Source organism: Panicum virgatum, chromosome 1K (genome assembly GCF_016808335.1).
Source record: "Panicum virgatum strain AP13 chromosome 1K, P.virgatum_v5, whole genome shotgun sequence".
NCBI lineage: Eukaryota > Viridiplantae > Streptophyta > Magnoliopsida > Poales > Poaceae > Panicum > Panicum virgatum.
The window spans coordinates 43778320-43791678 of record NC_053136.1 but is presented as its reverse complement, the minus strand read 5'-3'; the positions used below and the strand labels follow the sequence as shown (position 1 = coordinate 43791678).

Genomic DNA, 13359 nt, shown 5'->3' with positions numbered 1-13359 from the left:
CCGGCGTCGATTCGCTTGCCGGCCGTGGCGCCGGCAGCGCACATTGTGTGGAGCAGAGGCGGCCGTGTGCTGTTAGGCACGGCTGGGCGCCTGGGTTTGGTTCGCGCCTCCATAGGCCCTGTTTGGTTACCTAGCACAAATTGTGCTAGGGAACTTTGACCGGTAGTTAAAAATATTAAATTAAGTCAGTTTATAAAACTAACTCCATAATTTTTGCGCTATGAATCCTAAAGAACTTAATGAGGTCTTTGACCGCGTGATTAGAAAATAGTTACAATAGTATAACTGTAGTCAATCATCAATTAATTAGGGTCCGTCTATTCCTTACTCGAGTGATTTCAACCTTTAGCTCACACGTGTGTTTCAGCCAGCCAAATCACACAAAAAATACAACAGCACAAAATTGAGTGAAACAAAGGCTGCCATCACCCAAAAAATTGTATACGTCCAATCAATACCAAACAAACCAGATAAAATAAAAAAATAAAGGAGAATATAAACAAATTTCATGACAAAATAATAACCCAAAAAATAAATTTCATGACAAACTAATAACCCAGAAAACAAATTTCATGACAGACTAATAACCCAAAAAAATTTTGGGATGCATTTGAAACAAATAGAGCATAATAACAGAAAATAAATAATAGAAAAAAAACTTTCATAAAACAATTTTATAATAACAAATTTTGATAAATTTTTTTTTTATAATGAATTTTCATAATACCAAAACTTCATAATAAAATTTTTTCAAAAAACAAATTTTCATAATAACAAAATTCAAAAAACAAAAAAATTCTTCGTAATGAATTTTCATAATACCAAAACTTCATAACAAAAATTTTCAAAAAACAAATTTTCATAATAACAAAATTCAGAAAACAAATTTTCATAATACCAAAACTTCATGAACATTGGGATGCTGAGTAGAAGTGGCATTATCATGATTTGACCCACGGTCATTATTTTCGTAGGCATTAGCAATGAGCTTAAGAAGATCCAGGACTAAATTTTCAATGCGAGAATCAATGGAATACACATGATTCAACAGTTTACATAACACAGATTTCAGCGAATCTGGCATGGCACTAACATGATTGACATCCAGCTTAACAGACACTCCAGAGTTGAAGAGGTAGTTCTGAATAAGCTTGCAAATGCTTGCCTTCAAAGAATCAGGAAGCTTGCGACCAGAAAATTGGTCCAAATTCTCAGCAAAATGAGAATCTATATTGACACACATTGGATTGTAAAGAAACCTTAAATCCTACAAAAAATAGAAATATTAAAGAAAGTAAAAAAAAGATAAACTAAAATTGAAGCAAAAGAAACTCAATGCTGAGCAAGTGAGAGATCAAATATGTTAGTGTAACACCCCTGTGTTAATCGTCTCGCTAATCATGAGTTAACTCGCTAATCGTGGACTCAAATTCGTCGTTAACGCTAATCGCGTTCGCGTAGTAAACAACTACTTAGCTGTGTTCGATCTCGTTTTTGTCCTTGTTCCGAGCTCCAAATCAACTTTCGCCCAAAACGAAAGTTGTAGATCTTCTTTTCCTCTACAACTTTTGTTTTGGCCAAATTTCATGTTCCCATATGAAAATTTGAGTTTCAACTGGTCAAACTCGGGCAAAATCATTTAAACGAAGAAACAGTAACTCCACTATCCTCTCCACTGTGACGCCCCGACGCCATACCGGCGACTGTGGCCGGCGGCGAGCTTCCACGCGTCGGCCATCGCGTCTGTGCGCCGCTCTTCACCTCGCGGACGACCTCGAACCTTCCTGCCCCGTCCCGTCCTCCCCTTCCATCCTCATCCTCAAGCTCGTGCGACCCGAGTCGAGCAGAGTCGCCGCCGTTCGTCGCGTCGGCCACGGCTCGCCGCCCCGCCTCGATTCGTCGCACCCCGAGCTGCACAGCCTCGCCGTCCACCCACCCCGACCACCCACGAGCGCGGCCGAGCCCCTACCCGGCCGAAATCGCGCACCAGACCACCATCCACCATTGAAGCTCCGCCCCGAGCTTCGCCCATCTCGTCGACGACCACCTTCCGGCCATCCTCCGCCCCAAATCGACTCACGGTGAGCTCAATCGCGGCCTCCTCCTACTCCCCGACCTATTCCCCACCCGAATCGGCGCCGCCGGCGTCGAATCGGAGCCATGCCGCCGCGGAACGCGCCGCCGCCGCCCGCGCACGCCGCCGGCTCTTCCTGGGCGCTGCCCTTCGCCGCTGCCGCACGCCCTAGGGCCGCCTAGCCCCCCTGAGGCTCACGCCGCCCCACCCCGCGGCCGCCGCAAGCCGCCGCCGCCGGAATGGCCGCGCGCCGCCGCCGCCCAGCCCCTGCGCCGCCGCGAGCCACGCTGCGCGCGCGCGAGCCACCTGCTGGATCCTCCAGCAATGCACCCCAGAGGTACAAGCTGGTTCAGACAGGGAATCAGCAGGCTTCAAACCGTCCTCCACAGCAGGGCCGTTGGGTCGCTAGGCCACCCCAGCAACAGCAACCGTGGGTACCTCGTTTCCCGACACAGCAGCAGAGGCCGCTAATGCTACAAGCTCCACGCCCCAACAACTACCCTTGTTACAATTGTGGTAACCTGGGGCACTTTGCACGAGACTGCCGTCTGCCACCTCGGCAGAACATCTACAAGACTCCAGCACTGAGTCAAGGTTCCAGCCAGAAAGATCAGAAAAAGAAGGTTGTACCTGCCAAGACTGGTCGTGTGAACTACACCACTCTGGAGGAAGTCCCGGAGGGCACCCAAGTGATGGCGGGTACGTTCTCCGTTAATCACTGCCCTGTTACTGTGCTATTTGATTCTGGAGCATCTCATTATTTTATCAGTGAAGCATGTGTGGCACGACTTCACTTACAAGTAACATGCCTAGAGAGACCCTACATTATTCAGACACCTGGCACCCGGTTAAATGCTGGCCAAGTAGTTCGAAATGTTTCCCTTACCTTGGGTGGGAAAAATTTTCCACTCACTCCCATTGTTCTTCCAAGTCAAGGGATAGATATCATACTTGGAATGAATTGGATGAAGAAGCATGGCGTTATCATCAATACCTCTTCTCGTATTCTTCAGTTCAACTCTTCCATGTATGGTTCTATGGACATTCATCTTTCCCAGCATGCAATTCCAGCCACTGTCATATACCATCTGGAGGGAAAAATTCTAGAAGTAATTCCGGTGGTTTGTGAATACCCCGATGTGTTTCCTGAGGACTTGCCAGGCATGCCTCCCGATCGGGATATTGAGTTTGTCATTGAGTTACAGCCTGGCACAGCCCCCATATCTCGAAGGCCATATAGAATGACTCCCAGTGAGTTAGCTGAATTAAAAATCCAGTTACAAGAGTTGCTGGATAAAGGCTATATCCGACCGAGCACCTCACCTTGGGGTTGTCCGGCTCTGTTCGTAAAGAAGAAAGATCACGGACTGAGGCTATGTGTGGATTATCGACCGCTGAATGCAGTCACCATCAAAAACAAATATCCACTTCCTCGTATTGATATTCTTTTTGATCAATTAGCTGGAGCTAAGGTATTCTCAAAAATAGATCTACGATCTGGTTATCATCAAATCAAAATCAGACCGGTGGATATACCAAAAACAGCTTTCTCTACTCGTTATGGTTTATATGAGTATTTGGTGATGTCTTTCGGATTAACCAATGCTCCCGCTTATTTCATGTACCTCATGAATTCGGTATTCATGCCGGAGTTAGACAAGTTCGTCGTTTTCTTCATTGATGATATCTTGATCTACTCCAAGAATGAGGAAGAACATGCTCATCATCTTCACATAGTACTTCAGCGTCTGAGAGAGCACCAGCTTTATGCCAAATTCAGTAAGTGTGACTTCTGGCTGAAGGAAGTGCCATTCCTCGGTCATGTCATATCTGCGGAGGGCATCTCTGTGGATCCCAGTAAAGTGCAGGATGTACTCGATTGGGAAGCCCCAACTTCAGTCCCTGAAATTCGCAGTTTCTTGGGTTTAGCTGGGTATTATCGTCGGTTCATCCCAGAATTCTCCAGAATTGCGAAGCCGATGACTGAACTTCTTAAGAAGGGTGTCAAATTCTATTGGAGTGCCCAATGTGAGGAAGCTTTCCAGAAATTGAAGACACTTCTCACTTCTGCTCCAATCTTGGCCCAACCAGACACTACAAAACCATTTGATGTGTACTGTGATGCCTCAGGCACAGGACTCGGCTGTGTCCTGATGCAAGAAAACAGAGTGATTGCTTATGCTTCTCGATCACTCAAGAGACATGAAGAAAATTATCCCACTCATGATCTTGAATTAGCAGCTGTGGTCCATTCACTGAAGATCTGGCGACACTATCTCTTAGGTTCATTGTGCAACATCTATACCGATCACAAGAGTCTCAAATATCTTTTCACTCAAACTGATTTGAACATGCATCAAAGAAGATGGCTTGAGTTGATTAAAGATTATGAACTCGAAGTGCATTATCATCCTGGCAAGGCGAATGTAGTTGCCGATGCGCTAAGTCGCAAAGCTCACTGTCATTGCATCTCAGCTATACCATTAAGCGAATCTCTTTGCTTTGAAATGGAAAAGCTGAATTTAAGTATTGTACCACATGGCACATTGGCTCATTTAGAGCTTACTCCTACTCTTCGTGATCTCATCATAGCGGCACAAAAGCAAGATAAGGGGGTGAAGGAAATTCAGAGAAGACTATTAGAAGGAGACCCTAAAGTGAATTGCTTCCACCAGGATGCTGAGAATGTGTTATGGTTCAAGCACCGACTAGTGGTGCCTAAGAATTTTGAGCTTAGAAAACAGATCCTTGATGAAGCCCATACTTCACGACTATCAATTCATCCGGGTAGCAACAAGATGTACCAAGACCTGAAGCAACGATTTTGGTGGACTCGGATGAAAAGGGAAATTGCCAAGTATGTGTCCGAGTGTGATATCTGTAGAAGAGTTAAGGCTAGTCATCTCAGACCAGCTGGAACTCTCCAGCCCTTGAATATTCCAGAATGGAAATGGGAAGATATATGTATGGATTTCATCGTCGGCTTACCTCGAACTCAAAAGGGTTACGACTCTATTTGGGTTATAGTGGATAGATTAACCAAATCGGCACATTTCCTCCCAGTTAAGACGACGTACTTGACCAAGCAATATGCGGAATTGTACATGGATCGCATACTATGTTTACATGGTGTGCCAAAGACTATCATTTCCGATCGAGGAACTCAGTTCGTTGCTCGTTTTTGGGAGCAATTACATGCTTGCTTGGGAACGCATCTTATTCGCAGCTCTGCATATCATCCTCAAACAGACGGCCAAACCGAGAGGATAAATCAAATTTTGGAAGATATGCTCCGTGCTTGCGTCTTGACCTATCCACATAAATGGGATCAATGTTTGCCGTTAGCTGAATTCTCTTATAACAATAGTTATCAAGAGAGCATCAAAATGGCACCATTCGAAGCACTGTATGGTCGTCGATGCCGTACACCTCTACATTGGTCTGAAACCGGAGAAAGAACAATATTTGGGCCTGACATGGTTCAAGAGGCTGAAGAACAAGTTCGCCTTATCCAAGCCAACTTAAAGATTGCGCAATCTCGACAGAAGAGCTATGCAGATAAAAGAAGAGATCCACTCGTCTTTAAGGTCGGTGACCACGTCTATCTCAAAGTATCACCTTGGAAAGGCGTGCAAAGGTTTGGAATAAAGGGAAAGCTAGCTCCCCGCTACATCGGTCCATATTCAATTGTGGAACGATGCGGTCCTGTGGCTTATCGGTTGAATCTTCCAGCGAATCTTTCTGCAGTTCATAACATCTTCCATGTATCGCAACTCAGAATGTGCCTTAGAGTTCCGACTGAAGCTGTGGCAAGTGACTCGATTCAATTAGAATCTGATCTCACTTATTCTGAGCATCCTATCAAGATTATCGATCGCAAGGATCGAGTTACTCATCGCACAACCAACCGATTCTACAAAGTTCAATGGAGTAATCACTCCGAAGATGAAGCGACTTGGGAGAAGGAGGAATTTCTGAAATCCAAGTATCCGGAGTTTTTAAACGCTCATCCAGGTACTACATCTTCGAACCCTTTCCGCCTGTTTGAATTCTCTCATGCTTGAATCTCGGGACGAGATTCTTTTAAGGGGGGAAGGCTGTAACACCCCTGTGTTAATCGTCTCGCTAATCATGAGTTAACTCGCTAATCGTGGACTCAAATTCGTCGTTAACGCTAATCGCGTTCGCGTAGTAAACAGCTACTTAGCTGTGTTCGATCTCGTTTTTGTCCTTGTTCCGAGCTCCAAATCAACTTTCGCCCAAAACGAAAGTTGTAGATCTTCTTTTCCTCTACAACTTTTGTTTTGGCCAAATTTCATGTTCCCATATGAAAATTTGAGTTTCAACTGGTCAAACTCGGGCAAAATCATTTAAACGAAGAAACAGTAACTCCACTGTGCTCTCCACTGTGACGCCCCGACGCCATACCGGCGACTGTGGCCGGCGGCGAGCTTCCACGCGTCGGCCATCGCGTCTGTGCGCCGCTCTTCACCTCGCGGACGACCTCGAACCTTCCTGCCCCGTCCCGTCCTCCCCTTCCATCCTCATCCTCAAGCTCGTGCGACCCGAGTCGAGCAGAGTCGCCGCCGTTCGTCGCGTCGGCCACGGCTCGCCGCCCCGCCTCGATTCGTCGCACCCCGAGCTGCACAGCCTCGCCGTCCACCCACCCCGACCACCCACGAGCGCGGCCGAGCCCCTACCCGGCCGAAATCGCGCACCAGACCACCATCCACCATTGAAGCTCCGCCCCGAGCTTCGCCCCTCTCGTCGACGACCACCTTCCGGCCATCCTCCGCCCCAAATCGACTCACGGTGAGCTCAATCGCGGCCTCCTCCTACTCCCCGACCTATTCCCCACCCGAATCGGCGCCGCCGGCGTCGAATCGGAGCCATGCCGCCGCGGAACGCGCCGCCGCCGCCCGCGCACGCCGCCGGCTCTTCCTGGGCGCTGCCCTTCGCCGCTGCCGCGCGCCCTAGGGCCGCCTAGCCCCCCTGAGGCTCACGCCGCCCCACCCCGCGGCCGCCGCAAGCCGCCGCCGCCGGAATGGCCGCGCGCCGCCGCCGCCTAGCCCCTGCGCCGCCGCGAGCCACGCTGCGCGCGTGCCCTAGCGCGCCGCCGCGGGCTCCGGCCTCGCCTGGCCGCTTGGGCCGCGGGCGGGTCGCGCCGCGCCGCCGGCCAGCCGCGCCCGGCGAGCACGCCGCCGCCGCCGCGGTGCCAGGCCGCCTCGCCGGCCACGGCTGGGGCACGGGCGAAACAGAGGAGGTGGAGGGGGCGGGCTGGGCTCCCTGGCAAGTGGGGCCCGGCTGTCAGCCCCCCCCCCCTTTTTCATGTTTTCCATTTCTATTTTCAGCTGAAGTGTTCTTAATTGCATAGAAATTCGTAGAAAATTCCTAAAAATGCAAAGTAAATTTTGTTAGATTTCTAAAGCTGGGATGTTTAGAAGAAAAATAGCTGTGCAGAGCAATTGTCACTTTTGCTCTGATGAAAAATTCAATTTGTGTTTAACCTAATTTATTTTGTACCACTTGTTCTATGACTCAAAAAATTATGAAAATTTTGCAGTGGCTTAGTTCTTGCATGTGCAGTCCACTGTAAAAGTTGCAGATGCTTAGCCTATGTGCTTGGTTGTGCATCTGTTAGTGTTTGTTTTCCTTTTCTAGGACTAAAAGAAATGTGTTTCTATATCAATAAATGTTAGAAAAAAAAATTGGGTGGCATGCTTCCTGCTTTCAAGTTAAGCTCGCAAATTTTTGTTACTAGAGCTTATGCGCAATTGAGGGTTTTGCTTAGATTGTGCCCTAGCCTTACTCTTTTCTTTATATAAGTGTTGTTAGTTGTTATTTTCATGTATGTGTACCTCAGCAAAGCAAACTCCGGTTTTAATCCTTGCTGCTCTAAGCAAAGTCAGTAGTTGTTTTTGAAAGGAAACACTTCAGGCTAATTTGAGTTAATCATTTCATCGCATTATGTGCTCATGCATTGCTCTGTGTCCTATCTGTTGCATGACATATTTTATTCGTGTAGACGCCACGACCGACGCTGTCCACGAGCTAGTTGCTGAGCCGGTCCAGGAGCCACGAGCAGGAGCGCAGCAGGAGGACGCCGTTGAGCACGCCCCCGGAGACCTAGTTAACCCCGCTGACCTGCAAGGCAAGCCCCGGAGCATAACCATAATTTAAAGTATTCATCGTTTATTTAAGTATTGTGCATTTATGTTCTAGGAGTTGAATGGAACCATAGTATGCATGTGCCCTAGGTACCGTGGGCCTATACTAGTATGCAGGTGTTGATAGAAATGCTTTGCTAAATAGGATTTCGGTAGAAGTCGAGTGATTGCTGTCACTCGCGAGTTTAGGATCTTGATCCCTTAGCTTTGGCTTGAAATGAATTGTGGAGTAAAGAGAAATGGAGACCGGGCGAAAATGAGTTGGTTTTGGTATGGAATGGATGGAAAGTTAGCTCCGCCTGTGTCGATTGAGGACCGTTCCGTTGTTGGCAGTGCTGATCGAGGATTGAACAGTACTAACCACATACCGGAAGTAGGAGGTAGTCGAAACCGGTAAGCTGTGTACCACCTTACAGCGGTGATTTGAATTCCGCCATGCTACGCTGGGCGTGGGAGTTGGCGGGTGTTGGATAGGATGCCGCCTCCGGGTTCTCCGGGAGTTCACTGCGAGGGGCCCATCACCTGGGTTTTAGCATGCGTAGTTCAGATGCCGTGGTAATGTGGAAACAGTTGACGCGAGTGGCCCGACGGGGCTTGCATGTGTCGTGTGAGTTAGGTCCACCTTGCAAGGTTAAATCGGATCGATTCGCCGTGACTCGCGGTTATGAGAGCCTTGATCTCTTTGTCACATCGTAGTAAGAAAGTGGAATGGAAACGGAATGGAAAAGACTGGTTTGGAGTTACTAAAAGATAATCTGTTCCACCATGTGTGTTTTAGATGAATAAGCGAACTTAGTAATACTTGGTATACTAAATGGGGCTAAAATATTGAAAGTAAGGATTCACTTCTAGCAGCTTTTCAGCAAAAGCACTCCAGAGCCAAAAAGCTTTGCATGTCTAGGTAATGGGCTAAGTATACCCAGAGTCGGGTAAGCCTTGCTGAGTATTAGTATACTCAGGGTTGTTGTTGTAACCCTTCTGAGCAGGTTGTGTCCCTGCGGACTTCGAGGAGATCTGTGCGTCCTGGATTGGACAGCCGCTTCCTCCAGGTTGGACCGTCGAGTGGGCCCCGTCTTCCCCGTGAAGATTGGGCAGGTTGGCGTCACATCGGTGGGCAGGATGTGGAGCTCACCTTTTATCGTCGTCGTAGCTATCGTATTGTATTTCGAACTCAGTTTTAAACTTCCGCTGTGCGTTTGAACTCTGTTGTTTGTATTTAAGTCTTTTATGTAAAACTGGTGTTGTAAATTAATTTGAAGATTTCTGTATGCTGGTAACACCTGTGCTCGTCTTCATACGGGTCTAAGTGCAATTGTGATCCTGGAGTACAGTAGTTTAATCGGGATTTTACCCGACAGCCTGTCAGGTTACACCGTTTTAAGTGCACAGTAACTTGATTAAGTATTAAGATGATGGTTAGTGCATTTAAGCCGGTTTAATTTGGACGGTGCTGCTACAGTTAGGCCAAAAAAAGATAATATAATAAGTGAATGGTGGTACTGTAAATAATATACATACATAGAAATAGCATAAAAAAGCATTAAAAAAGTGATATGTACAAATGCACGTGTTAAAAATTTTAAAAATGAGAAATACCTTTGAATAGCAGGTATGAGAAACATCAAGTAAGGGGTGATATCCATAAGAACCAGGAGACTTCATGTCAAGCTGAGCATAGGTCTGTATCATTGAATCCTTCCAAACAGTAATGCGTGGAATAGAATCTGAGACTTGGCGAACTCCAAAATCAACATAATCTAGGTGCAGTACCTAACAGTTTAAGTAAAAACACACACAAAAAGGAGAGATATGTTAATGTTTGAATTGAATATGTAAGAAACAAATTATAATAATAACAGTAAAGTAAATTTATAGTCAAGAAAAAGGAAATACTTACAGCAAGGTAGTACAAGCAACCACCAAGACTACCACCAAAGCCTGAACTTATACTTTTGCCACGATTAAAGGATTTAACACAATCAAGCAACCAGTCCAGAATATAACCGCACCAATCATATTGATTCAGATTGTTAATATCCTCAAAAATACCAAAATATCGATAGCTACGGACACTTGAAGTATTAGGACATAGAAAACTGTTCATTGCAACAAGAATGAAACAAATGATCAAATCTTCATCAGACTGAGTTTGATGCTTTAGAATTTTGTTGGCAAAAAACTTCACTGAAGGCAAGGACTACTTCTCAAACATTGACAGCACAATTGCTTTACCCCCAGAAGGATCGGAAGGGAAATGTTTATCACCCATTGGAAGGCCAAGAACTAAATGCACAGATTCTTTTGTAAGAGAGATAACTTTGCCATCAACAACTATATCAGCTGATCTATAATTCACTAGCTCAGCTACCCACTTCACAAACTTATTAGGCACATAGCACTTTTGGAAAAGCAAAAGAGATCCCAGCCCAGAATTTTCAATGACTTCACGATTTTCAGGTGTAAGAGCATCCAAAATAGATGAAAAGCTTGAAACTGAAAATCTGGTAAAAACTTCTTTGGGCCTTTTAGCAGATTTTTGCTTCTTTGCCTCCTAACAGAGAAGAAAAAGTTGTTATAAACATAACATTGAATCGAAATAAGAAAAGTGAAAACAAGAAAGAAAGTAAATCATAAATTATGACTGAAAAGATAAGAACCTCAAGAGATATAGTTTTCGCGAGCTGCCTCTTCAAAACCTTCAATTCATGGTACTGAAAACACAAAAGGAACATGGAAAATTAGTCTAAGTGTAATTAAAATTGAAAATCCAAAAAGGAATAAGAGGGAAAATAAAGTAAATTACATTTTTCAAAACTTGTTGATAAGCAACAAATTGGATGCTTTCAATGCCCCCAGAGCTGTGAACCTGATAGAAAACAAGAATAAAAACAGGAAACACAATTAGAAATACAGGATATAGGGGTATAGGCAAATTTAAAAAAGAAAACAAAGAGGAAAAACTTACTTCTGAATCTTCGAAGTCATTACTCTCACTGTCAGATAGATAAGCAGACAAATCTTCACTGTCCAAACCATAAGAATCCTGACTGTTGTCAAGGTCGATAAATTCCTTAGGCCTCTTCCTTGCCATCCACAAAAAGAATAATTAAAACTAATACCAAAATACGAGTCAAACTGGAATACTCTGGACGTTTTTGATGCAACAAAGCTAATATTAAGAACCAACAGAAATTATTAAAGAAAAAATCCTACGAAAAGACATCAAAACCATGTAACATACATTTCAAAATGACCAGTGATGCGAATCAGCAAGGTATGCATCGATATCCTACAACAGATAATGCCATTCATCAAAAGTAATGAACAAACATGTTCAGATAATGTCATTCATCAAAAGTAATGAAATCTCCGTACTATTTCCAAAAAAAATTGCTAGTGTACAGGTCTGCTCCTATATGAACAACAAACTGAGGTGACAGTAAAAGGGAAAACTAATAGGAAAAGGTAGCAAAAGCACCACACATTTAAAGAAGGGAACAGAGCATGAATCTCACTGAACATTGTCACTTGATTACATCTAACGGATAGCAGAAGCGACAAACAGACAGACAGCAAGAATAGCAGTATCTACAACAGCATTATACCTAGCATAGGATCCAAATTTTCAATCACATTAGGCCCCAACCATTTTGAAACAAATAGTACCTAACAAATTCAGAAAATGCTATTCATCCACCAATGCTTCATTGATTTAAATCTTAAAAACTATATTGCAGTACTGAAACCAAACAAACAGCATAGGCTGTCAAAACAAATGGCACAATGCATCTACAAAGGATGGGATGCAGTGCAAATCCCACTAGATACAATACCAATTCCTATTCATTAGAGATGTAACTGTGTATACAAATCAGAAGAGGTAAGTAAAAGGCCTAACTACACTAGAAGCTAAAAACAGAGAAGAAAAAAATCAGCAAAACAACAAAGCATACATTCCATGGGGAAATGCAATATATTGGATAAAACACTCGAGTGAGAAAATTTATTAACTATTAAAACAAGAAAATAAATAAAATAAAGTCGTAACAAATAAATTTGGCTACAGATAAAATGAGTGGCATACAAGTCAGCGGCTATTGATTAATCTATTTTGTGCAATTTTTAGGTACAAAACTACTCGGAAATAAGTTAGATAAAAAAGGAACTAGCCGAAATGGGTACAGATCTAACTACAACAGCTATGAAGTATGAATCAGGGGGGAAAATAGAAACTACAACGAAAACAGGGGAATGACTGAAATCTGAAAGCAAATCAGATGGAAGGGGGAGGCAGAATCAAATAAGCCAAATCCACATGCAAAAACAAAGCTCATATGGGAGATCAGGCAGGCAGTAGCCGCGACGTGGATGCTCCAGCAGCACCCCCCGTCACCGAGGCCTCCTCAGTGCCGCCTCACCCTCGGCCTCCAACGCGCGCCGCCTGTGATCGCTGCCGTCGTGCATGTTCTAGCGAGAGAGAGAGAGAGAGAGAGCAGATGGGGTCTCCCGCCGGGCTGCCCCCATCATCTCCAAAAGTCGGGGGGGGGGAGAGATCAGATGGGGTCTCCCCCGCCGGCTGCCCCCCATCATCTCCAGAAGTCACGGAGAGAGAGGAAAATCACGGCAAGGCCAAAATCACCATAAAGGCCAAATCACCGCGAGCCTGATTCGAATCAGGAAACAACCAAACGCGCCGCGAGATTACTGCAAAAATTAACGGAGAAAACGAGACCAAAATAGGAAATAAAATGGAATTAAATACAGAAGCACAAACAGATCGGGGTGGAGAGTGCAAGCAACCAAACAAATTGGTGGAAATCAAAAAGTGAAGGAAGAAATCATGATGAACCCTAGAATCGCCTCACCTGTGCAAGAGGAAAGGGAAAAGCAACACGAGCTGAGAGAGACAGAAAAGAGAGAGCTCTGTATAAGAAAGTCGTAGAAAGCGCGGCGGGCGCGGAAGCCGTAGAAAAGCGGCGGGCGCGGACAAAATTAAAAAAAATGACCCCATGGGTCAGACAAAGCGGAGTGCGGAGAGGAACAAAGACATCACAGCGAAGACGGAAAGAGATCGGACGGACAGAAATTCGAGTGAGAGACAGACCAGAAATGCTCGGG

The 13359-nt window shown here is 45.1% G+C and overlaps 1 protein-coding gene across 1 annotated transcript; it reads right to left on the bottom strand.

Moving 5' to 3' along the window:
* Positions 1–965: 965 nt before the first annotated feature.
* On the bottom strand, positions 966–12716 carry LOC120710907. Its single transcript, XM_039996419.1, has 6 exons — positions 11207–12716; positions 11045–11107; positions 10899–10952; positions 10139–10792; positions 9838–10011; positions 966–1267 (listed from the first exon to the last, which is right to left on the bottom strand). The coding sequence occupies exons 1-4, from the start codon at positions 11330–11332 to the stop codon at positions 10439–10441; spliced, it is 597 nt and encodes a 198-aa protein (XP_039852353.1). The 5' UTR covers positions 11333–12716; the 3' UTR covers positions 966–1267; positions 9838–10011; positions 10139–10438.
* Between the last annotated feature and the right edge of the window lie 643 nt (positions 12717–13359).

Coding starts and splice junctions, on each gene's coding strand:
- LOC120710907 (XM_039996419.1), bottom strand. CDS start 11,332: ATGGCAAGGAAGAGGCCTAAGGAATTTATCGACCTTGACAACAGTCAG. Junction 10,953..11,044: donor ATCAACAAGTTTTGAAAAAT/GTAATTTACTTT, acceptor TTGTGTTTTCAG/TACCATGAATTGAAGGTTTT. Junction 10,793..10,898: donor CGAAAACTATATCTCTTGAG/GTTCTTATCTTT, acceptor CTTCTCTGTTAG/GAGGCAAAGAAGCAAAAATC.